Source organism: Scyliorhinus canicula, chromosome 8 (genome assembly GCF_902713615.1).
Source record: "Scyliorhinus canicula chromosome 8, sScyCan1.1, whole genome shotgun sequence".
In the NCBI taxonomy this organism is placed as follows: domain Eukaryota; kingdom Metazoa; phylum Chordata; class Chondrichthyes; order Carcharhiniformes; family Scyliorhinidae; genus Scyliorhinus; species Scyliorhinus canicula.
The window spans coordinates 150,407,049-150,431,122 of NC_052153.1; the positions used below are offsets into that span (position 1 = coordinate 150,407,049).

Genomic DNA, 24,074 nt, shown 5'->3' on the forward strand with positions numbered 1-24,074 from the left:
GGCAACGTTGAACCAGACTGTTTGTAAACCTGGTGTCATGTTTGACCCTGAACCAAACTTCTGACCACATATCCACCTATTTTCACCTCTAACACTTGTCTCAGCTGAACTGCTGATGAAGCCCCCATTCGTGCATTTGTTACCTCAAAACAAAATGCCCCCTTGGCTGGCCTCCCACCTTTTATCCTACATAATCTCAAGGTCATTCCAAAGCTCTGTTGCCACGTCTCCTTACTCATACCAGTCCTCTTCCACCCCACGGTCTCTGGCCTACCTTGGCTTCCGATTAAGCAATGCTTCAATTTAAAATTTTGCATCCTTGTTTTCTAATCCGTCCATGGTCTTGCTGCCTCCTTAACTCTATAACCTCCAGCTCGACAATCACCCGAGACCTCTGTGTTCCTCCAAATGTGGCCTCTTGAGTAATCACTCCACTACGGGAGGCTCTGTCTTATTTTCCCTCCTCCTTTCAGACACTCATTGAAACCCACTTCGACCAAAAAGTTTGTAAATATTCTGAATTATTACTTCTCCCTTTCACAAAAGAAGATGTGGAAATAGACGCAAAAAAAACAGTAAGGTAAGCAATCAAGTGACTCCAATTAGAAGAAAGCTAAAATAAAAACTCAAAGCAAATAGTCACTGGGATTTGCTAGTGTTTATCTCAAAGTGAAAGAAACTGGTTAGGCACTGATATGCATTATGTGGATCACTCGGGAGATTGAAATGGTCCAAAGGGATGTCCATATTCAAAACAACTGACAAAATTGACCCTGATATTTGGGGAAATCCCTTCCAAAATCACAAAATAATAAAATCAATTAATTACCTTGGGAAAGGTGCAGAGGAGTTCAGCAAATGCGGAAACATTCACCATCAAAACAGAAGATTAATGAAAGATCCCAGAAACTTTGGGGGGATTTTGATGGAGCAAATAGGGAGAAAATGCTCTCTCTGGCAAGTGGGTAAAATAATGGATGGAAGAACTAGAGAGGAACTTAGGAGAAACATTTTCATATATAGGGTTGATACAATCCAGAATGCCTTACGTCAAAAAAGTGCTGGAAGCGGTTACCATAGGAATTTCAAAAGACAATTGGACCTGTCCTTGAAGATAGCACATTTGCAGGTTTAAGGGGAAACAATTGGGGTATGAGACAGAATTGGACAGCTCTTTCAAAGAGCTATCACAAGCATGATGGTTGATTGGTCTTCTGAGGTGTATGTTTCTGATCCCAGCCTTCTACATAAAATAATGAAAAAAAGACAGCCAACAGAGGTTAAGGGCTTAAAGAAAAATTCTCAAGGAGATGGAGGTTTGAGAGAATTACACAATGGGGCCTGCGAGGCTGAAAGTATGACTCAATTGTGGGAGGAAAGGATGAAGCAGAAGAGGAGGTTTAAGTTAGAGGAACAGAGGGTGAACAGAGGGTTTGGGAGTTCGTGACACTGGCACTATTTTCTCAGATACAAAGTTACTAAGTTTCAAGGAAATTGGGGGAAGTACCATAAATCAACCTTGGGCAACTAGAGGTGTTATTCCTTCAGTTCTTTGCCCTTAGCAGGCTCGACCCATGGCACCGCAACACTACCTACTGCCTGGGTGTAGCCAAGGAAGGGTGAGCAAGGGTGGTTGATTGATGGCACTGCAGCAAGCAAGCTGACTATAATAATAATAATCTTTATTGTCACAAGTAGGATTACATTAACACCGCAATGAAGTTACCGTGAAGAGCCTCGACGCCACATTCCGGCGCCTGTTCGGATACACGGGGAGAATTCAGAATGTCCAATCCCCTAACAGCACTTTCGGGACTTGTGGGAAGAAACTGGAGCACCTAGAGGAAACCCACGCAGACACAGGGAGAACATGCAGACACTGCAGAGACAGTGAACCAAGCCAGGAATCGAACCTGGGACCCTGGCATTGTGAAGCAACAGTGCTAACCACTGTGCTACTGTGCCGACAAGGGTGGATTGGACATTGCTCCAGATACCTGCATTAAGAATACATAATGACTTGCAGGCAAGTGAAAAGTCTGAAGTGCACAGGTTTATTGGACCCAGCCATAATTTACTAAAACCCAATTTTATAGCCCTCACAATTGACAAAGACAGGGGTCATCATCAGTTTAGCTCCAGTGTTTTCATCATACTGGTGAACAAAGCCCAAGCAGGTGTGACAGGCCCATGTAAATGTAGGCAAATGTGGGCTCCACTGGTTGTAATGCCAGTATAGCTGTCATTCCTGGATATGCGCCCTCCCGCCAGGGCCAAAGGTCATGGTCAGCATCAGGACCATCAAAGATAAACATGGTTCCAGTTGCTTGTCAACCAGCCTTTTGAATGCAAAGAATTAGTTTAATGTAAAATTCAGTTAATATAAATAAACTTTCTAACTTAAGAAACATAAGGCGCAATTCTCCAGCCTCATTACGCTCTCGCTCATGGTAAATGAGGCCGGTGAATAGTAGGAGAGGCCAAAAATGAGAACTACGCCTGGCGCCATTCAGTTTACAATGCAACGAGCCCGCTCCCATAGGCGAAATTGGGATCTCACCATAGCATGGTGAGAAACCAATTATCATTACTTAAGCCCCATTTCCGTACAATTAGCGAGAGCCCCCCTCATAGCTAACGGCCTCCCATCATTCAGTGGCCTCCTCATCAAGTGGTCACGCTGGCACCGATTAGTACTCCTTTTGAAAAAAGTGAATCTGGCGGAAGGGCTTATGTGGGAGCCGAGGAGGTGAGTATCCACCTTTGCTCCCAGGCAAAGAGCCTGGGGTTGCTGGGCATGCAACTCCAGTACTCAGTGGGGGGTGAGGCCCTCGGCTGGGGGTGGGGGCCTCTGCAGAGGTAGGCAGCCGGGAGGCAAAATCTCGCGGAACCACCATGCCAACCCCTGGATATACCCGTTCCTGGGGAAACCCTTGTCCCTGCCTGTCTGCCCAATTGACCACCCATAATCCCCACTGATTGCTGAGGCCTCTGGCCTTGCAGCTGAAGGCTATCGCTAATAGGTAATTGGCAATTGTGGTTAAGTGAGCACTTCACAGAACCCAACTGTGTTCCTGTGGGTGGACGGGCCATGTAGTCTGTGAGAGTCATTACCTAGCATCCCAGTCAAACCTTGATGCTTGGACACTGTGTTTGAACACTGCGGGAGGCAATACCGCACACGCAACAGCCGAACACCCAGGGGATGGGGCACAGATCCGGGGACTTGTTCACGGCTGGAGAGTGGGTGGGTGCCACACGGAGGAAATGAACATTGTGGAAGAAGGTGACAGAGGCATCATACAGTTTGTGTACAAAAGTGTTTGTTGTGTTTGACAATTCCTCACCCTCCCTCTGCTGCCACCCCCTTCCCCACCCCTAGGCTCCTCACCCCCTACCTACCCTCTCACCCAGTGCGCTCAGTGATTCTCAATATGCTTTGCCCTCCTAACTCTCCCACTACATCTCGGTGTTTCCCCAGGATGCACATCTGAGGTAGAGGCAGCCAGCTACTTAGCTCATCCCGCGGTCTTCGATGTCTCTGGCAGGCATCCTCTGGTGGCTCTGTGGTCAGAGGCACCCGGTTCACTTGTCGTCCATATGCACTGCCGTGCCGCCCTGTCTCATGTGCTGGCTGTGAAAGGCAGTGTCATCAGAAGGGTGGAACTCGAAGGAGCTGTTGGCCACTGTCGGCACTTCATGGGACGGGTGCGGGTTGGCACCCGGCGGCCCGTTCTCCTGGTCGATGTCCATAGGGCCCTGGGATTCAGCTTGGGATGGAGGGACAGCTGCTTTGAGACCCCACTGCATGTGCATCATCTGGCTCTGCCAGCCCTGGCAGCGCCCCATGGTCTGCACCATTGTGTCAACGACCTCAGCAGCACCTCAGCAATGCCCATCTGTGACTGGGACAAGCTCCGAGTGCCTTGGGCATTCCCATCTGAGAGCGGGTATGTCCCACAGAACCTCATCAAGGTCAGCGAGGCAGATATTCTGCCAAGGCCCTCAGTCATAGCCGTCACCGACTGCACAACGCCTTGCACAACTTCACTTAATGGTGCTGACGTCGTGCTCCAGGCTCTCCACTGCGGTTGTCACCCTAACAGGGTTGGCCTCAGTGCCATGCATTGCCCGCGACATCTCCTGCACCCGTAGCCTCTGGGACTCCACCAAGTGGCTATGCAACTACTGGGTGTCGCTGACACCTCCCTCTGAATGTCCCGGCTGCAGCCTAACGTCTCCATCAACTCCAGGATGACCTCTTCCACAGGCTCAGCATCAAGCTGGGAACAGCCCTCCGACTGCTGTCTCGTCTGGCAGTTCCTGCCTCCACCTGATGTACATTAGCAGCAATGTGGTGTTCCTCAGATTGTGCCCCAGAAGCCTGTGCAGTAATATTTCCCACAGACGTGTGTGTCTCTGTGCTGGTGGAGGGTGGGATGACAGCAGTGCTGTGACTATTGTGGTGGCCTTGAAGCTCTCCTCCAAGGTGTTTTCCTGGAAGGCTGGAGAGAGTGCCGCCTTGGATGGGCCGGCACCGAGGACCTGCAGGAGAACGGACAAGTGGCCAGTGGGAGGGATGGGTCAGTCAGTAAGGCAATAACAACTCAAGTTTGACAGGTCACTCAGGTGAGGCCCAGTGGTTCCTCACCCCCTACCTCATCCCAAGCAGCACGCGCAGGCTGCAACATAGCTCACCCACCTGGACGCTCAGGGGAACAGGACATCCCCCTGGCCTTCATAGCATCTAGCAGCCTCCCCAAGTCAGCATCTCCGAATCTTGGGGATTGTTTCCTCGGCGCCATTGTTGCGAGCTTTCTGTGGTAGAGAATTCCACAAGTTCACAATTCCCTGAGAGAAGAGGTTCTTCCTCAGTTCAGTTCTGAATGGCTTGCCCCTTATTCTGAGGCTGTGACCCCTAGTTCTTGACGTCCCCAACATCAGGAACATTCTTCCCATGTCTACCCTGTCCAGTCCAACAGGATTTTATATGTTCCTATGAGAACCCCTCTCAATCTTCTAAACTCCAGTGAGTAGAAGCCCAGTTGATCCAGTATTTCTTCATATGTCAGTGCTGCCATCCCGGGAATTAGTCTGGTGAACCTTCGCTGGACACCCTCAATAGCAACAATGACTTTCCTCAAACTAGGAGAACCAAAACTGTACACAATGCTCAAGGTATGGCTTCACCAAGGCCCTGTATAACTGCAGCAAGACATCCCTACTCCTATACACAGTACTCTCACTATGAAGGCCAACATGCCATTAGCTCTCCTCACTACCTGCTGAACCTACATGCCAACCTCAGCGACTGTTCCACCATGACACCCAGGTCTCGTTTCCCTTCCCCTTTTCCTAAACTACCACCATTCAGATAATAATCTGCCTCCCTGTTTTTGCCACCAAAGTGGATAACCTCACATTTACCCACATTATATTGCATTTGCCAAGTATTTGCCCACTCAGCCAGCCTGTCCAAATTGCCCTGCAGCCTCTTTGCATCCCCCTCATAGTACACACTGCCAAACAGCTTAGTGTCATCTGCAAATTTGGAGATATTGCTTATTTTTTTTAACATTTATTGCTCTTTTAGAATTATGATGCAATGTGGCCCTTTTTGATTTTTTTCTGTGGTTTCTCTGCCTTCCACTTTTCCCTTTACTGCCTTTTGTTTCTGTCCCCACCTTACTTCCCTCCAACTGCATTGGTTCCCATCTGCCTGCCATATTAGTTGAAACCCTCCCCAACAGCACTAGCAAACACTCCCCTGAGGACATTGGTTCTGGTCCTGCACAGGTGCAGGCCTTTTGTTGACATCCCAACTATTGTTTCTTTTAGATTCCTGAAGTGTTGTGTAAAATCTTGCATGAGGCATGACTCCCTGCACCTGAAACATTTCTTCATCACTTGCGGGTTCTGCCTCATTTACAGCAGGGTTTGGGGCCAGTGTATTTTATTGGGAAGCAGCAAGTTCTGGTCAGGTTACATGGCCACATTAGTATCTGCCAGTAAAGAATCTGGGTTTACATTAAAGCCTCGCCAATTTTGATAGGAGTCAGTAAACTGAACCAACATGTCAGAATGGCAAATTATTCGGTAATGAACCAAAAACTTACAGGAAATCTTTTATTAGTTTCAAAGTTTGACCTGTGAAGAGGGGGGAGAGCTGACAAGAACGCATAAAACAAGGAGGTACAAAGGGGGAATGGGGGAGGAGGTAAGGAGGGAACCCAAAGAAGCCAGAGAGACATGGGGAGAAAAGGGGGAGGGGATGGGAGGGGATGGGAGGGGGCAGGAAGCCCACCCCCCTAAACCCACAAGGTCAACAGCAAAAGCCGCAGAAAAGAGGAGCTCAGCAGTAGGACACCCAGGGCGGAAGAGGGGGCTACCAATGAGGGAACAGGGAATGGGGCAGGGGGGGGGGGGGGGCAGGGAGGAGGTAGGGGGAGAAGGGGAGAATGTATGTTCAGAAATATGTATGCAAATAAGAAACTGTACAACATGTAAATACCAGATAAACCATCCGTTAAAAGTATCATTCTGTAAAATTGAAAAAGGCAATAAAAACACTTTTTAAAAAAGTTTTAGTTGTGACTTACTTGCAGGGTATTTTCAAGAATCAGTTGTTTATAGCACAGACACAATGGGTTGAATGGCCTCCTCTGTGCCATAAATTTCTCTGAGTTTCTAGGAGAGAGGGAGATCCCTCCCATGAACCATCTTGCTCCCCCTATCCCTGAGGGAGACTGTCATGAAGGGAAGAGACTGAACCTTCCAAGAGAGAACCTCATTAGTGGGAGCAGGTTTGACGGTTCTGCATCTTTGTTTTCTTGGGGGTCTATTGTCAGACATTCAAGGGATCAAACACCTGTCTTCAGCAACCTCTCAGGACTCCATCTTGGAACTGCCTCAATTTTGAGAGGGGAGTTTTTCAGATGGTCCCATCCCTAAAATTAGGAGCCATTGTACCCAAATAGGGCAGTAACATAATTTTATTATAGAGCTCTGAATCATTAGAGTTTAAATATGCCACATGTGAGGTTTACAAACCAACAGTCAATCAAGATTAGTTTATGTTTGGAAAAAATAGCAATAAGATAGATGCTTAGGTGTTGTTTCCCTTGGCTGGAGAGATTAGAACTAAAGGTCATTAGTTTGAGGATACCATGTGGCCGGGTGGCATGGTGACGCAGTGGTTAGCACTGCTGCCTCACAGCACCGAGGACCCGGGTTCAATCCCGGTCCCCAGGTCACTGTCCGTGTGGAGTTTGCACATTCTCCTTGTGCCTGCGTGGGTCTCACCCCCACAACCCAAGAATGTGCAGGGTAGGTGAATTGGCCATGTTAAATTGCCCTTTATTTGGCAAAAAGAATTGAGTACTCTGAATTTAAAAAACACCAGGTTGGAATGCTCTCCTTCATTGGCAGAGGTATGGAATATAAACATAGGGATATAATGATGGAATTGTACAAAACACCGGTGAGGTTATAATTGGAGTATTGTGCACAGTTCTGGCCACAATACAGGAAGGACATAACTGCTCTGGAGAGAGTGAAGAGGAGGTTTACAGGAATTTTGCCAGGGCTAGAGAAGTATAGCTACGAGGAGATATTGGAAAGGTTGGGGTTATTTTCCGAGGGACAAAGAAAGCTGAGGGGGTGATTTGATTGAGGTGAATAAAATTATGGGGGGGGGGGGGGGGGGAGAGATTGAGTGGGCAGGATAAAATTGTTTCCCTTGGTGGAAAATTCTAGAACCAGGGGACATAGAGGCTGGTTTAACACACTGGTTTAGCACACGCTGGCTTTTAAAGCAGACCAAGGCAGGCCAGCAGCATGGTTCAATTCCTGTACCAGCCTCCCTGAACAGGCGCTGGAATGTGGTGACTAGGGGCTTTTCACAGTAACTTCATTGAAGCCTACTTGTGACAATAAGCAATTTTCATTTCACATAGAAGCAGATAAGTGGCAGAGGTGTAGAGGGGACACAAAGAAGAACTTTTTTACATAGAGGGTAGTAGGTGTCTGGAATTCACTGCCTGAGTTGGTGATGGAGGCAGAGACCCTAAACTCTTTTAAAAAGTATCTGGATCTGCAGCTTAACTGCTGTGAGCTATGGGCCGGATGCAGAAAGGTGGAATTAGAGAGGGACCTGGGTATCCTCGGGCTGGCACGGACAAGATGGGCTGAAGGGCCTCCTTCGGTGCGGTATCATTTCTATGGTTCTATGTTTGGACGTTTTCCTGGGAAGTGTCCCGCTCCTCCGTTGTCCTAATTTAAACGAGTGTTTTTCAGAGATAAGACCATTCGGGCAAGGAATCCAATTTGGGAAGGAAACCCGATGATAATTGGCAGGCAGTCTCTGGGAAGAAATGTAACCTTCTGTCACTCGCCGCTGAATTCGCCATTCATTTTACAAAGCAATCTTTGAATGGAGATTCCAGCCCTCTCTGTAAATAGAGGCTGGGTTGTGCTGATAATCTTTGGGAACAATGCTGTCTGTGTGTGTGTGGGTGTATCCCCGCATTGCCGGCTGGGTGAGATTTACTCTCACTCACAAATCCAATGGGAGCACGTTGGCGGCCGCCTGCACGCTGCTTGCGTGCTGCTCCCTTCCTGCTCCCACATCAGAGCCTCTCTTGTGGAGTCAGAGCCAGAAAGAAAGAGAGGGATGGCGGGTTTGTTAAAGATTGTGCCTTCTTTAGTCGGCGGCGGCTCCCGGAGCCTCCCCAGTGTCTGCACTGCCCAGCGAAGAGACTGTGAGTCAGCCTGAAACCATTCACAATTAACTCCGAAACTTTAGCCCCGCTTTTGCAACGTGACGGCTTGCACACAAAGGTCTGCCTTGAGCTGGGTTGCCGGCGTTGTTGTTGGCAGGTTTATCATTTGTTCGTTATTATTAGATTTCTAATGTAATTTCGGGTCAGATTGCACGCTGCGAGAGCATTCAATTCAGAAAAGATGCTTCTTCCAGGAGTCCCAGAACGATGCCAGTGGTGGCTGCGGACCTGCTGTGCAGGAATCTAACTTGTCGCAATGGTCCATTATGGTTCAATGCACAACTGAGTTAAAGCAGTTTTGTTGAAAAATCCCCCTATATGCATATCTCCTTTTTCAAAAAAAATCTTAGCCCTTGTGCCATGCTTTTGTCAACACTTTGTGAATTGGGGTTTTACGCATTCCAAATTCCTGTGTCTACGTTTGTAATACCATTCACCCACAAACGTGTGCTGTAAAATACTCAATTAGGCCGCTGGGTTCTTTGCATACCATGAATGGGATTGTTAACTCTCAATTTATTCCAGGATGTTTCATTACACAATATCCAGTAACCAAATTTCACCTCCCTGCCATTGATCGTCTAAAATGTCCAGCCTTGCATCAATTGGAAAGTGGGAAAGAAAACTCTTCATTCTTCATTACTCAATCAAATGATTCTTTACTGTCAATCCACTGTTTCCACATCTGATATTTTTTATAACTAATAAACAGGAGAGTTCCATCAAGGCTAATATTTTGTGTCATGGAAGTGTTACTTTAAGAAATATTTTTGTCTTATCGCATGGCTTCAGTTTTCTCACTGGAGAGAAGAGGGAAGAGGGGTGACTTGATAGAGGTGTACAGGGTGATGCGAGGCATAGATAGAGTAGATAGCCAGAGACTTTTCCCCAGGGCAGAAATGGCTGCCACGAGGGGACATAATTTTAAGGTGATTGGAGGAAGGTATAGGAGATGTCAGAGTAGGTTCTTTACACAGAGAGTGGTGGGTGCATGGAATGCACTGTCAGCAGAGGTGGTGGAATCAGAGTCATGAGGGACATTTAAGCGACTCTTGGACAGGCACATGGACAGCAGTAAATTGAAGGGGTGTAGGTTGGTTGATCGTAGATTAGGATAAGTGGTCGGCACAACATCGTGGGCCGAAGGGCCTGTTCTGTGCTGTACTGTTCTATGACACTGAGAGTGCTGCATTGTTAGATGTGCTGTCTTTTGGATAAAATCTTAAACCAAGGTTCAGTCAGCTCCCTCAAGTGAACATCAATGATCTCGAGGCGGCCAGGTAGCACGGTGGTTAGCACTGTTGCTTCACAGCGCCAGGGCACCAGGTTTAATGCCCGGCTTGGGTCGCTGTCTGTGCGGAGTCTGCCCGTGTCTGTGTGGGTTTCCCCCAGGTGCTCCCGACCACAACCAAAAATGTGCAGGCTAGGTGGATTGGCCATGCTAAATTGCCCTTAGTGTCCAAAAAGTTTGGGTGGGGTTACGGGGATAGGGAGTAGGCATTGGTTTAATTAGGGTGCGCTTTCCAAGGCCTGGTGCAGACTCGATGGGCCGAATGGCCTTCTGTATTGTAGATTCTGTGATTCTGCAGATACTATGAGGAAGAACAGGGGAGTTAGTCCTGGTGTTCAATCAAATCAACATCCTCAAAACAGATTATCTGGACATGTACGTTGCTGTTTGTGGAAACTTGCTGTGTGTGTGTGTGTGTGTGCGCAAAATGGCTGCCATGTTTTCTATATTTCAACCTGACTTCACTTCAGAAAAGCTATTTCATTGGCAGTAAAGCAATTTGGGACAGGCTGAGGCAGTGAAAGATGCTATGCAAAAGAAGTCTTTCTATTTTGGAGAATTGGTGATCTAACCTATGAACAGTTCCACAGAGTTCCTCTCTGAAACATCACAGCAAACATGTCTGCCATCTTTTTCTTGTTGAGATTATTTTTTTTCTCTCTGATTGTATTTCTTTGCAGTTTTTGTCACCCTTTTATCTTTTTGTCTTCTGCTCAGCTGCACGTGGGGAAGGAGTAAGAATGGGAGAGCAGTGGTAGGAGACTCAATAATGAGGGGTGCAGACAGACAGTTCTGCAGCTGCAGACATGACTCCAGGATGATGCGTTGCCTCCCTGGTGCCAGGATCAAAGATGTAACTGAACGGCTGCAGTGCATTCTGAAAGGGTGAACAATCTGAAGTCGTGGTTCACATTGTTAGCAACGACATAGGTAGAAAGAGGGATGAGGTAGAGCAACAGGAATTTAGGGAGCGAGGTCACAGATTGAAAAGCAGGACCTCAAAGGTTATAATCTCTGGATTACTCCTAATGCCATGTACTAGTGAGTAAAGGAATAGGAGGGTGGAGCAGATGAATGCGAGGCTGAAGAGATGGTGCAAGAGGGAGGGCTTTAGATTTCTGGATTACTGGAAACGTTCCTGGGGAAGGTGAGACCTGTGCAAGTCAAATGGGTGCACCTGAATGGGACCTACATCCTTGTGGGGAGGTTTGCTCGTGCTATGGGGGGGGGGGGGGGAGCTAAACTAATTTGGCAGGGATATGGAGTACAGAGTGAAGGAATAGCAGGGGGTGATGCACAGCTAAGTATTGAAGAAAAAAGTCAGTCTGGAAGGCAGAGCAAGGATAAGCATGTTAAGGGAATATGGCAAGGCTAGATGGCATCTTAATGCAAGGAGTCTTACAGGGAAGGCTGATGAACTGAGGGTGTTGATTAACACATGGGTGTATGATATTATTACAATACAGAGACATGGTTTGAGGCAGTGGTAGGATTGGCAGATCAATATTACTGGGTATAGAATCTTGAGGTGAGACTGGGGGGCAATATTGATCAAGGAGTCAATTACTGCAGTGAGGAGGGGTGATAACTTAGCAGGTCCTCAATTGTGATCACATGGTAGAACTTAAAAACAAAAAGGGGGAAATTACATTGCTGTGAGTATAATGTAGGCCCCTAGACAGTCGGGGAGAGATAGACAAGCAGATGTGTCGGAAAATCACAGAGAAGTCTAAAAACAATAGGGCAACAATAGTAGGGGATTTTTAACTTCCCCAATATTAATTGGGATAGGAAAAGTATGAAAGGCTTAGAAGGGGTGGAATTCTTAAGATGCATCCAGGAGAGCGTTTTGAGCAGACAGAAAGTCCTACAAGGGAGGAAGCAGTACTTCACCTGATTTTAGAAAATGAAGCTGAGCAAGTGGTAAAAGTGTCATTGGGGGAGCATTTCAGTGATAGTGACCATAACTCGGTAAGTTTTAAGGTACTTGTGGAAAAGGACAAAGATGGGATTGGAAATAAAGGTTCTGAATTAGGGAAAGGCAAGTTATAATATGATTCCTGGGTGGTGAGACTATCATATGAGGAGCGACTAAATCGGTTAGGGTTATGTTCATGAGAGTTTCGAAGAATGAGACGGGATCTCATAGAAACTTATAAAATTCTAACAGGATTAGACAGGGTAGATACAGAAAGAATGTTCCCGATGGCGGTGGGGGCTGGGGGGCGGAGGCGGGGGGGGGGGTGGGGGTTGGAGGAAGTCCAGAAGTAGGTGTCATAGTTCGAGGATAAGGGGTAAACATTTTAGGACTGAGGTGAGGAGAAATTTCTTCACCCAGAGAGTGGTGAATCTGTGGAATTCACGACCACAGAAAGTAGTTGAGGCCAAAAAATTGTGTAATTTCAAGAAGGAATTAGATATAGCTCTTGGGGCTAAAGGAATAAAGCGATGTGGGGGGAAGGCGGGATCAGGGTATTGAACCTGATGATCAGCCATGATCATAATGAATGGCGGAGCAGGTTTGAAGGGCCATTTGGCCTCCTTCTGCTTCTATTTTCCATGTATATTTCTGGATCTGGCCAAAAATAGCCCGGGAGCTGCTACTTGTAGAAACATCCACATCAGAGAAGAGCGCATTAGGGACCAAAGTGGCAATCTGTGAAGAGGTAGGCCAGGTATTAAATAAGTATTTTGCATCTGTGTTCACTGTGGAGAAGGATGGTGTAGGTATAGGAAGCGCGGAGGGGGACAGATTAGCATTGAAAGGGATGAGGTGTTAGCAGTTTTAGCAGGATTAAAAGTGGATACATTCCCAGGCTTAGATGAGATGTATCCTTGGCTGCTGTGTAAGGCTAGAGAGGTGATTGCAGGGGCTCTGATATAAATTTTCATATCCGCTCTGGCCACCAGTGAGGTGCCAGAGGATTGGAGGACAGCTAACATAGTACAATTATTCAAGAAGGGCAGGAGGGAAAAAACAGGTAATTGCAGGCCAGTGAGTCTAATATCAATGGTACGGAAATTATTGGAAAAAGTTTTGAGGGACAGAATTAATTTCCATTTGGAGAGGCAAGGATTAATCAAGGATAGTCAGCATAGCTTTGTCAAGGGGAGATCATGTCTAGTTAATTTTATTGAATTTTGTTGAGAGGGTGACTTGGTATTTGACGAGGACAGTGTAGTTGATGTAGTCTACATAGACTTCATGAAGGCTTTTAACAATGTCACACATGGGAGACTGATGAAGAAAGTAAGATCCCATGGAATTCAGGGAAATTTGGCAAATTGAATCCAAAATTCAACCCGCGCTCCCGCCATCTACCCAGCTCACAACGTCTCGTGATCTAACTCAATCTCGCCCGACGTTGTGATGTGAATCCCGTCCATTGTGGGTGGGATCACTTCTTAGCAAATCTGCATATTAAAGCAGGACAGCTAGTCTCACTGTGTAATGTGCAGATTCCTGAGTTACCTGAGATGTGGGATCAATCTCCCTCGCCTCTGAGACATCAGAAAGAGCCATTCAGTACTGGCCTCCACAAACTGGCACCACACAGAATGGCACTCGTGGGGGTCTCCCAAGAGATCGGAGACCCCACGTGCATGCCTTTTGGGCAGGGTGGCGCCATGGCACTTCCAGCCTGGCACCCTGGCAGTGCCATCTGGGTGTCAGCCTGGAACTGCTAAGGTGCCCAAGTGGCAAGCTGGCATTTGCGCAGGTACGATTGGGCCAGGGGTGTCCGGTGTTTTGGGGGGGGGTGGGGGGTAGGAAACAGGGAAGATTGTAGAGCCTCCCATAGTGCGTTGGGGCTTGGAGGGGGTTTTGGAGATCGGGACGGCGTTTAAAAAGGTGTCCCGAGCTCTTGCTACGCTGAGGAGTTCTGGCGAGCAGACCTTCTCATTGTACAAAATGGGACTATGTCGCATTCCATGTTGAGACCCCTCCGCAAACGCAAGTCGTGTTTTATAGCCTTGTGTTTCCCGGTGCTGTGAGCTGTGAGCACCGGGAAACACGGTGCTAAACGTACTAGCTCCGGTACTTTGCTCCCATTTAGTTAAATCGCGCCTATAGTATCTAGCTTTTGATAATTAGGAAACATGCATAGGATATCGAAGAAATGTTCCTAAAAAAGAAGGCTCTCAAGGCTAAAAATTTCAAATTGAAGGTTTATGATCGGAAAATGATTTAATATAGTAAAAATTTCTTATATGGAAACTGTACAGCATCAATCCTGGTGTTGTCTGCATAGGACAAACATCAATGACACGAGATGCATGCTGCAGAGACAGATGTTGGTGCTCCTGCCAACAACATGTCCTTTCTCCAACACAAACATTGCTACATTTTATTCCCAATGAAGATGCCTGAAATGTCCTCTGTGACAGCTGAGTGTCTTCTCTGGGATACTGCACCATTAGTAAAGTACCATTGATTCATTCTGTGTGAAGATTCCGAATGCTGACAGTTTTGGGAACTTGCATTCAGGATATATGCTACAGAAGCGACCTTTACAGGGGAAGCTAATAGTGCAATCCAACGGAGGTTATCAAGCGAGAAGGAAATGGAGAGGGCGTGGAGTGCTGCTACGCAGGACTGCAGTGCCCTGCTAGGCAGCCAGTTGCAGCGCATGGGGAAGCGGAAGGGGCAGAAAACGCCAAGAGAGTAAAAGTAAAATACTGCAGATTCAGGCGAACTGAAATAAAAACAAAGTGCTGGAAAAGCACAGCAGCTCTCTGCATCTGTGGAGAGAGAATAAGAGTTAACATTTGAGTCCAATATGACTGCTTCTGAAGAAGAGAGTACTATGTGCTGGTCTGTCCAAGTAGAAGAGCTTCCCCTGAAGACAGGCTGTACCAGTGGGCTCAATTTGCCTCCATATTTCACAGCGCCAGTCTCTTCGGTAGCTGTAGCTCTTCAGCGAGGCAGTCACATTTATTTCTAAGATGCTTGCAAGGGCAAAAAGCTGACATTGTTTGGGTGGCCTTCTGATGCCTGTAGCTCTGAAGGTGTATTTCTACGCCAGGCTCAGCCACATCTTTCTGTCAGCAACCCATCAGGTTGCACCGTGGTGATCCCCTTTCACTTCCAGCAGCGCTGGAGGCAGGATGCTGACCTTGAAGCCCCGTTGGCCTGAATGACATTGGCAGGCTTTCCCTGGTCCCCTGACCTTGAGGGCCATGGCTTTGTAACTGACTCCTGCCCAATAGCAGAAGTTTCTTCTCGCACCCTGAGGCAATGGTGTCACTGGCAGAGGGGCACAGAAGACACTGTCATCATCAAAAATACCCTAAAAGGAGCCACCAAATGCATATAGCTGATTCCCTCTGGAATTTTCAGATCTTCATCGCATCCAAAATCTGCTGCCTTATACCCGATGACTCTGGGGCTCATCATGTGCCTGGGACCAAGCCTCTTCCTGAACATCCCTACACTCCTCCAAGTGTCAGAGGCTGGACTGTCACCACCTCCATCAACTGGTGTGGCGATTGTGTGGTGCTTAAAACAGTTGGTGCTATCTTTTTTGGCAATGCACGAATATGCAACAAGGTGCTAGTATCCAAGCTGACAGGAGGATTGGATTGGATTGGATTTGTTTATTGTCACGTGTACCGAGGTACAGTGAAAAGTATTTTTCTGCAAGCAGCTCAACAGATCATTCAGTACATGGAAGAAAAGGGAATTAAACAAAATACATAATAGGGCAACACAAGATATACAACGTAACTACATAAGCATTGGCATCGGATGAAGCATACAGAGGGTAGTGTTAATGAGGTCAGTAGGTCATTTAGGTGTCTGGTGACAGTGGTGAAGAAGCTGTTTTTGAGTCTGTTCATGCATGTTCTCAGACTTCTGTATCTCCTGCCCGATGGAAGAAGTTGGAAAAGTGAGTAAGCCGGGTGGGAGGGATCCTTGATTATGCTGCCCGCTTTTCCCCGGCAGCGGGAGGTGTAGATGGAGTCCATGGATGGGAGGCAGGTTCGTGTGATGGACTTGGCGGTATTCACAACTCTCTGAAGTTCCTTGCGGTCCTGGGCCGAGCAGTTGCCATACCAGGCTGTGATGCAGCCCGATAGGATGCTTTCTATAGTGCATCTGTAAAAGTTGGTAAGGGTTAATGTGGAAATGCCGAATTTCCTTAGTTTCCTGAGGAAGTATAGGCGCTGTTGTGCTTTCTTGGTGATAGCGTCGACGTGAGTGGACCAGGACAGATTTTTGGTGATGTGCACCCATAGGAATTTGAAACTGCTAACCATCTCCACCTCGGCCCTGTTGATGCTGACAGGGGTGTGTACAGTACTTTGGAGCAAGGATGTGATGATGCAACCACTGAGATCCCTTCCTGTTCCTCATTGGTCAATGTAGAAACCTTGAGGATGGTGATTGCTTGGGCTGATGATTGATCTGTTGAAGAGAACACAAAGGTGAGTATCCCGCAACACTGCAGATGAAGTGAGCCGAGATCACTGTATCTCAGATAGGTACCTTTCACAAATCACGAAAATTACAGAATGATGTGTAGCCAGCCACTGCCATACTCTTACTCAACCTCTTCCCCTGTCCCAGCCATACTCCATCCCCAACTCAGCACCCCCCCCCCCCCCCCCCCCCCCCCCAAGCTGGTTGGCACGCCAAATTGCCCTCTTCCACTTTTGTTAGCACTCTTCTGCCTGTCCTCTTTCTCTTGTGTGTTGTTGGCTCTCCATCACTGTGAAGATAGTGAGATACTGATGAGTTCCATATCTGTAGGAGTCCCATTAAACTAGGTGGCTCACTTTTCAGCCGGCGCAGACTCGGGAGCCTTTTTCTGTGCCATAAACTTTCTATGGGTGGTTGCCACAAGTTCTGGTTCTTCACGTCACGGTGCTCCTCCCATGCCATCCAACCTTTCCCACCATCACATCCCAACCCTCGAGTGTCAGGCAGGTTGCCGAGGCTCCTTGTGTTGCCATTCTGGCTTCACAGATTCCGTTCATCCATGTCCCTGGCTAGCATCCCCTACACACAATACACACAGACCCTCCCATCAGTGTTTATTCACATTGAGGGTTAGGATCCTCACTCTTCCTTGCAGAATGGGGAAAGTGTTCGCCCTTTTGTGACACTGTAGCTAGGTCCTATGCCCAACCTTATAGCTTACCCACCTCCTCTGCTACTCCATCCAGGTTTGCTTGGTCTGATGCAATGCCGCCTCTTCCCAGGGGGAGCTATCCACTGTTTTGTCTCCGAGGAGGGCAGGCAGGGAGTCATCATCAAATCGCGAGGTCACCTGTGATTGTACTGCGGCAATTGCTGCTTCTCAATCAGTGCCAATAGGGGAGGAGGGAGAGAGCTTGATAAAGAGTCAACAGTCATGTTGAGTACTTCAGGCTGAGGTTTTCAAAGTTGGTGGCAGTCCCTGTCTGCAGCAATTTTTTAATGATTGGCTATGCTGACCTCCTGATGTAGTCTCTCCATTGCCCTGATGCACTTGGTCAATGGCTCTTTAACCCACCCAACAATAGCTGCTCTTTGGTGAGTGCCCACCCTGCCTCTGCCTGGCTTCCTGACTGCCTCAGTTTGTTTACCAGCAACCCCACCAGACAGCTGTTAATTGGCTGGCTGACACTTTATCTCAGCGGGGTGAGAGCTGGCGTGCTGTGTACCTCTGCCGCAGTGACCCCATCCAACGACCATCATCTCGGGCAAAGCCCATCAGTATGATTTCTCATGTCTTCACCCCAGCTATTTACATGAAATTTAAATTGTATTAATTTCTTTTACTCATCCTTTCTGCTCGTTGATTTACACTCATTGTGTTTTCCCGCTTCTCTGTTCCCTCTAATTCTCTCTTATTTCTTCCTCAAATTTGTTGTTCATTCTGTCCCATCATTCATTCCCCTTCCTCGCTACTGTCTAATTCTCTTGTTCCAGTTTTGTTTGCCATTCCTTTTTCCTCCTTCTACCAGTTTCTGTTGTATATTGGTCTCATTCCTCTCCTCCCACATGTCAACAATAGTTCTTTATCTTGAATCGCAAGTCCTCGACACATATTGCCATCTGTTTTATTTTTTTGCTGCAAAGGTTGATTCCATTGATGGAGTGGGCTTCTGGCAGCAGCCGCAGTATCAGTTACAGTTTGTTACTTTGTCTGGCACAAAACTAGTGATTGTTAAAGAGCTCAGTATCCACCTTCAGTCTACCTCATTAAACATCTAATGAATGTCACAGGCATTCAGAGGAGTTGTTTCACTAATAACTGCATGTGGTTGAAATATGCAAAAAAAGAATCTACTTTTATTTTAAGAAAGCAAACTGGTGTTTAGGATTTCTGTCTTCTGAAGGTGTCCCCTGTGCCATGTTAATATGCTGCGATTCATTTTGTAGCACAGCCAGATCAAAATGGAAGCAAATCTCTTGTGGGGCAGCTGATGTCATGTTGAACCTTGCTGGGGTAGGACAGCCAAACAAAACTGCAGTTCAGCCACAGAAGGGCCACCTGTGATTATTGGCCCGAAAAGTTGGGTTGGATTTGTTTATTGTCACGTGTACCGAGGTACAGTGAAAAGTATTTTGTGAAGTGTTTAAACATGTTTTAAGTGTTTCCTATGCATGCTGGGTCGCTAATACTGTTGAAGCTGACAATATCAATTAAAAGAGGAAATGCTGGAATCACTCAGTAAGACGGGTAGCTTCTGTCAATCAAGGCGGGGCTATGTTGCCAGTTCAGGCTGATGATCCTTTCTGATATGGTTGTGTTTTTTTTAATATATTGGTTCACGGAATGGGAGCATCACGGGCAGGGCCACTCTTTGTTACCCATCTCTAATTGCCCTTGAGAAGGTGGCAGTGAGTCTCCTCTTCAACCACTGCAGTCTATGTGGTGTAGGTGCACCCACTGTTGTTAGGCAGTGAGTTCCAGGTTGATCCAGTGAAGGAACGGCAATATTGTTCAAAATCTTCAAGGTGTGCGGTTTGAAGAGGCACTTGCAGGTGGTGGTGTTCCCAAGCATCTGTTGACTTAGTCGTTCAAGGTGGTTTTGGAAGATGCTGACGAAGGAGTTGTGATACTGGGCTAGCAAGATCGAGTTCATCTGACAAAAGATCAAACTGAAACATCAATACAGGTATAAATATCCAGCTGAACAGATTTCTTTTTGCTCCAGACATTTAGCGTTTGTGGGATAAGCTGGACAGACCAGTCAGTTACTGTCATATCTTTGTATAGCATCAATTCAGAATGCTCCTGATGCATACAGGGCATTTCTGCAAAATGCACATGAGCATGTTGGGAAATTCGGCAAACTGTTTTTGCTCTGAATGCCCAACTCTCTTCAACTTTCCAGGGAAGAGTATCGAGTCAAGTCCTATGCTTTGAAAGTAAGCAGAAGCTTTGAACAAATCTTTAATGAAGGTATTCAATGACAATTCAGTAAATAAACGTAGTTTATGTGAAATATGTACTTTTGTTAATCTTATTTTGGGCATTAGAAATTTCAGCTATTAATGAAAAACTCATGCACATGCACATTGTTCTCAATGCTTTTTGAGTGATTCACTTCACTAGCTTTGTAAATTCGATTTTTGTTATCGATGTATTCTTTTGACTGGTCACTCCGGGTTAGTCAGTTTAAACTAATGAGTCATTTCTCACTAGCAATTTTCTAGTTTGTTTATGGTCACTTTTGATTTGCCCATTTTCAATCTCTCCGTTCAGATTTGTTTTGGGCATTGCAATCAACAAAGTAGTACAGCAAAAGTGTGACAACCGATAATAAGTGCCCATAGCAGGCTGTGCATACCAGGCGCATAAATTCAGATATTGGTCTGTGCAAGAGTACTGATGGCTGACCTCCAAGGACTTCTTGCTAAGAGATTGTTTGATCTATGTGATGAGAACTGTAACCCTTTTGATATGTAATTGATTGTGTCATAGTTTAATGGGGATTCCCAGCTGCAGTGATGTCATCAAACACTCGAAGCAGGCAATCACGTTAAAGAATTCTCACAGACAGCCAATAAGGAAAGGAAAAGCACCAAAATCAAATTATGTTTTCCAAAATATTACAGAGGGAAGTAAAGATACACATGAGGTGAAGGTAGAAGCTGAAATATCATGGTAATTTAAAAAAAGTTTAACTATTTAAAAAGTCTAGATTAAAAGTTCCAGTGATGAATCATAATTTCATAGAATTTACAGTGCAGAAGGAGGCCATTCAGCCCATCGAGTCTGCACCGGCTCTTGGAAAGAGCACCCTACCCAAGGTCAACACCTCCACCCTATCCCCATAACCCAGCAACCCCATTCAACACTAAGGGCAATTTTGGACACTAAGGGCAATTTATCATGGCCAATCCACCTAACCTGCACATCTTTGGACTGTGGGAGGAAACCGGAGCACCCGGAGGAAACCCACGCACACACGGGGAGGATGTGCAGACTCCACACACACAGTGACCCAAGCCGGAATCGAACTTGGGACCCTGGAGCTGTGAAGCGATTGTGCTAACCACTGTGCTACCGTGCTGCCCTGCATGGAAACATGCAACAATATTCCTAATTTTTTTCAGGGTGAAATTAGCTGTCCATTCCTAGTTATTCCTCTGATTGACATAAACTCCAGTTAGACCTAATTGACCAAGGTTTAACGTTTAACTGCGATACTGTATTGTGATATGAGAGCAGAAAGTTTGGATCAGATCAATTGATTTCACTGATTTCTGGCTCTGAGGGGGTTGGGAGCTTGGGACCACCATCGAAACTGCAGTAAATGACAGGCCGCAATTTCAAGACTTCCCTGTTGTTCTGCGCTTGCGCTAAATCTGGAATGTTATGTCCAATTCAGAACGGTGACCCTTTTCTAGGAAAGGACTGCAAATTCCAGACGAGATTAGAGAGCAGGGAATAATTGGACTGTGCGGGCAGACATAATTTGGTGCCCATTCATAGTCATACATTCTCTTATTTTCATATATGTTTGATAAACGTAATTTTGAAAGCAGGTAAGTACAGTTGGTTCTTTGCAGTACAGGCTGATGAGCTGGGAGATATAAATTGTAGTGGCAGGAGGTTACAATTGAATGTGACAAGTTTACATTGGCATTTTCCATTATAAATGTGGTCATTGCATCTTTTAATTTAAAAAGTTGATGTTGGAAGTTGGTAGATATAATATTTTTTAACGTGGTACAGACACATGAGATTGCAACTGAAATAATACTTTAAATGCAAAATGTGTAGAATTGATTGGAGTAACATTTAGAAACCAAAATCTTTCCTATATCTATCATTGGATTCAATTTTATTGGGAAAGTCTTGCAACTTATGTCCATAGCCTTGGTTATGTATTTAACCTCATTCTGCCAGCGTTGTGTGACAATTCCTCTTAAGGTGGCAGTTTAGGATTGAAAATTTGGCTCTTGGTCAAGTTTATACGAGCATTCTGAATGACAAAAGCCTACCTTAGTATTGGGCTGTGAAATAAATCACTAATGAATGCCACAGTGATTTATTTCACAGCCCAATAATGTTGTTCTTCTGTTCCTTTGCCTACCAAACAGGTGCACCTGACTGTTGTTATGGGCAAGCGCTTAGAAACTCCAAAGTATATTATGAAGTCCACCTGACCTACAACCTTTCTGTTGAATTTGACTAGGATGAGCACAAGAGCCTCCACTTCAGGTGTGATTCAACAGTCTTCCCAGATACTTTAATCAAACAAGATTTATTCTAAGAACTTAGTTATATAAACACAGGGCAAGAATGGTTATCAATTGCAAACATTAAGACACCGCCCAGCTATAGTAATCTATGTATAACACTTAATGAAATCCCCCTTAACTGTTTAAATTCAAAAACAAAATCCCATAAACCAAAAATCCCTTTTCAAGGGCATGGCCCATCACTCTGCATTCTCACTTGAATAAGACTGGCTTTCACTGAGATTCTGACCCTGTCTCACCAGCAGGTTTAAACCCTTCCGGAAAGCAAACTATATCTTTTAAGTTTCCAAAGCAGGTAGCTATGATCAATAGTTTTTTTTCTGGAACAACTCTTTAAAATGAAAATGGAGAGAGACAGGCCAAAACACTTATTTTCTCTGTCTGCAGTCCACAGCAGTCAAAACTGAAAGTGAAAGTGAAACAAGCCTCACAGCCGCATCCACAAAATGACATCACTGTAGCCATGTGATAAGACATAGAACATAGAACATAGAATGATACAGCGCAGTACAGGCCCTTCGGCCCTCGATGTTGCACCGACATGGAAAAAATCTAAAGGCCATCTAACCTACACTATGCCCTTATCATCCATATGCTTATCCAATAAATTTTTAAATGCCCTCAATGTTGGCGAGTTCACTACTGTTGCAGGTAGGGCATTCCACGGCCTCACCACTCTTTGCATAAAAAACCCACCTCTGACCTCTGTCCTATATCTATTACCCCTCAATTTAAGGCTATGTCCCCTCGTGCTAGCCACCTCCATCCGCGGGAGAAGGCTCTCGCTGTCCACCCTATCTAACCCTCTGATCATTTTGTATGCCTCTATTAAGTCACCTCTTAACCTTCTTCTCTCTAACGAAAACAACCTCAAGTCCATCAGCCTTTCCTCATAAGATTTTCCCTCCATACCAGGCAACATCCTGGTAAATCTCCTCTGCACCCGTTCCAAAGCTTCCACGTCCTTCCTATAATGAGGCGACCAGAACTGTACGCAATACTCCAAATGCGGCCGTACTAGAGTTTTGTACAACTGCAACATGACCTCATGGCTCCGGAACTCAATCCCTCTACCAATAAAGGCCAACACACCATAGGCCTTCTTCACAACCCTATCAACCTGGGTGGCAACTTTCAGGGATCTATGTACATGGACACCGAGATCCCTCTGCTCATCCACACTACCAAGAATTTTACCATTAGCCAAATATTCCGCATTTCTGTTATTCTTTCCAAAGTGAATCACCTCACACTTCTCCACATTAAACTCCATTTGCCACCTCTCAGCCCAGCTCTGCAGCGTATCTATGTCCCTCTGTAACCTGCAACATCCTTCCGCACTGTCTACAACTCCACCGACTTTAGTGTCGTCTGCAAATTTACTCACCCATCCTTCTGCGCCCTCCTCTAGGTCATTTATAAAAATGACAAACAGCAACGGCCCCAGAACAGATCCTTGTGGTACGCCACTCGTAACTGAACTCCATTCTGAACATTTCCCATCAACTACCACTCTCTGTCTTCTTTCAACTAGCCAATTTCTGATCCACATCTCTAAATCACCCTCAATCCCCAGCCTCCGTATTTTCTGCAATAGCCGACCGTGGGGAACCTTATCAAACGCTTTACTGAAATCCATATACACCACATCAACTGCTCTACCCTTGTCTACCTGTTCAGTCACCTTCTCAAAGAACTCGATAAGGTTTGTGAGGCATGACCTACCCTTCTCAAAACCATGCTGACTGTCCCTAATCATATTATTCCATATTATTAAGACAAAAACCTTTCTTAAAGTGGCACTCCCAGGACACTCTATACTCACATACAAGACATGTGCATGTGACTGTATACACACATGAAAGACATGTGCACTTGACTGTATGCACACATGCAAGTTCTCCAGTCTGCACACATATACATACAGACAGGTTGCCTTCCTTTGATATTAAAGATTTTAGTAAGTGATTGAAAGATGTCTCTTTGTTATTTGTCTGCAGATGCCAAAAAACGAATCAAAGCAGAAAATCCGGTTGTGGAAATGGATGGAGATGAAATGACCAGAGTGATATGGAGCTTTATTAAAGAAAAGGTAGTTATTGTGACGGACAGAATTCAAATGAGTGAAAATCCTTTATGTTCTGTGCCATTCTCCTCCTCAATAGAGGATTTGTTCTGATTTCAAGAATCATTTAATACTGCATCTGATTATTTCTGAAAGTTTAAAAAAATCACTAAGAAGCATTAATAGCGTAACAAAGTCGGAAATCAGCAGGAGCTCTTGCTACTGTCAAAAATC

The 24,074-nt window shown here is 45.9% G+C and overlaps 1 protein-coding gene across 2 annotated transcripts in view; it reads left to right on the forward strand.

Annotated features, from left to right (window-relative positions):
* Positions 1–8,589: 8,589 nt before the first annotated feature.
* The window catches only part of LOC119970583 (isocitrate dehydrogenase [NADP], mitochondrial-like), an 81,016-nt gene continuing 65,531 nt past the window's right edge, over positions 8,590–24,074 (forward strand). Inside the window, exons 1-2 of one of the 2 annotated variants that reach the window (XM_038805424.1) lie at positions 8,590–8,759; positions 23,776–23,867. In XM_038805424.1, the coding sequence (XP_038661352.1) occupies positions 8,672–8,759; positions 23,776–23,867 (180 nt within the window). In that variant the 5' untranslated portion in view covers positions 8,590–8,671. Of the gene's footprint in view, positions 8,839–23,775; positions 23,868–24,074 lie in introns of both variants that reach the window. The other variant, XM_038805426.1, reaches the window with a different exon arrangement.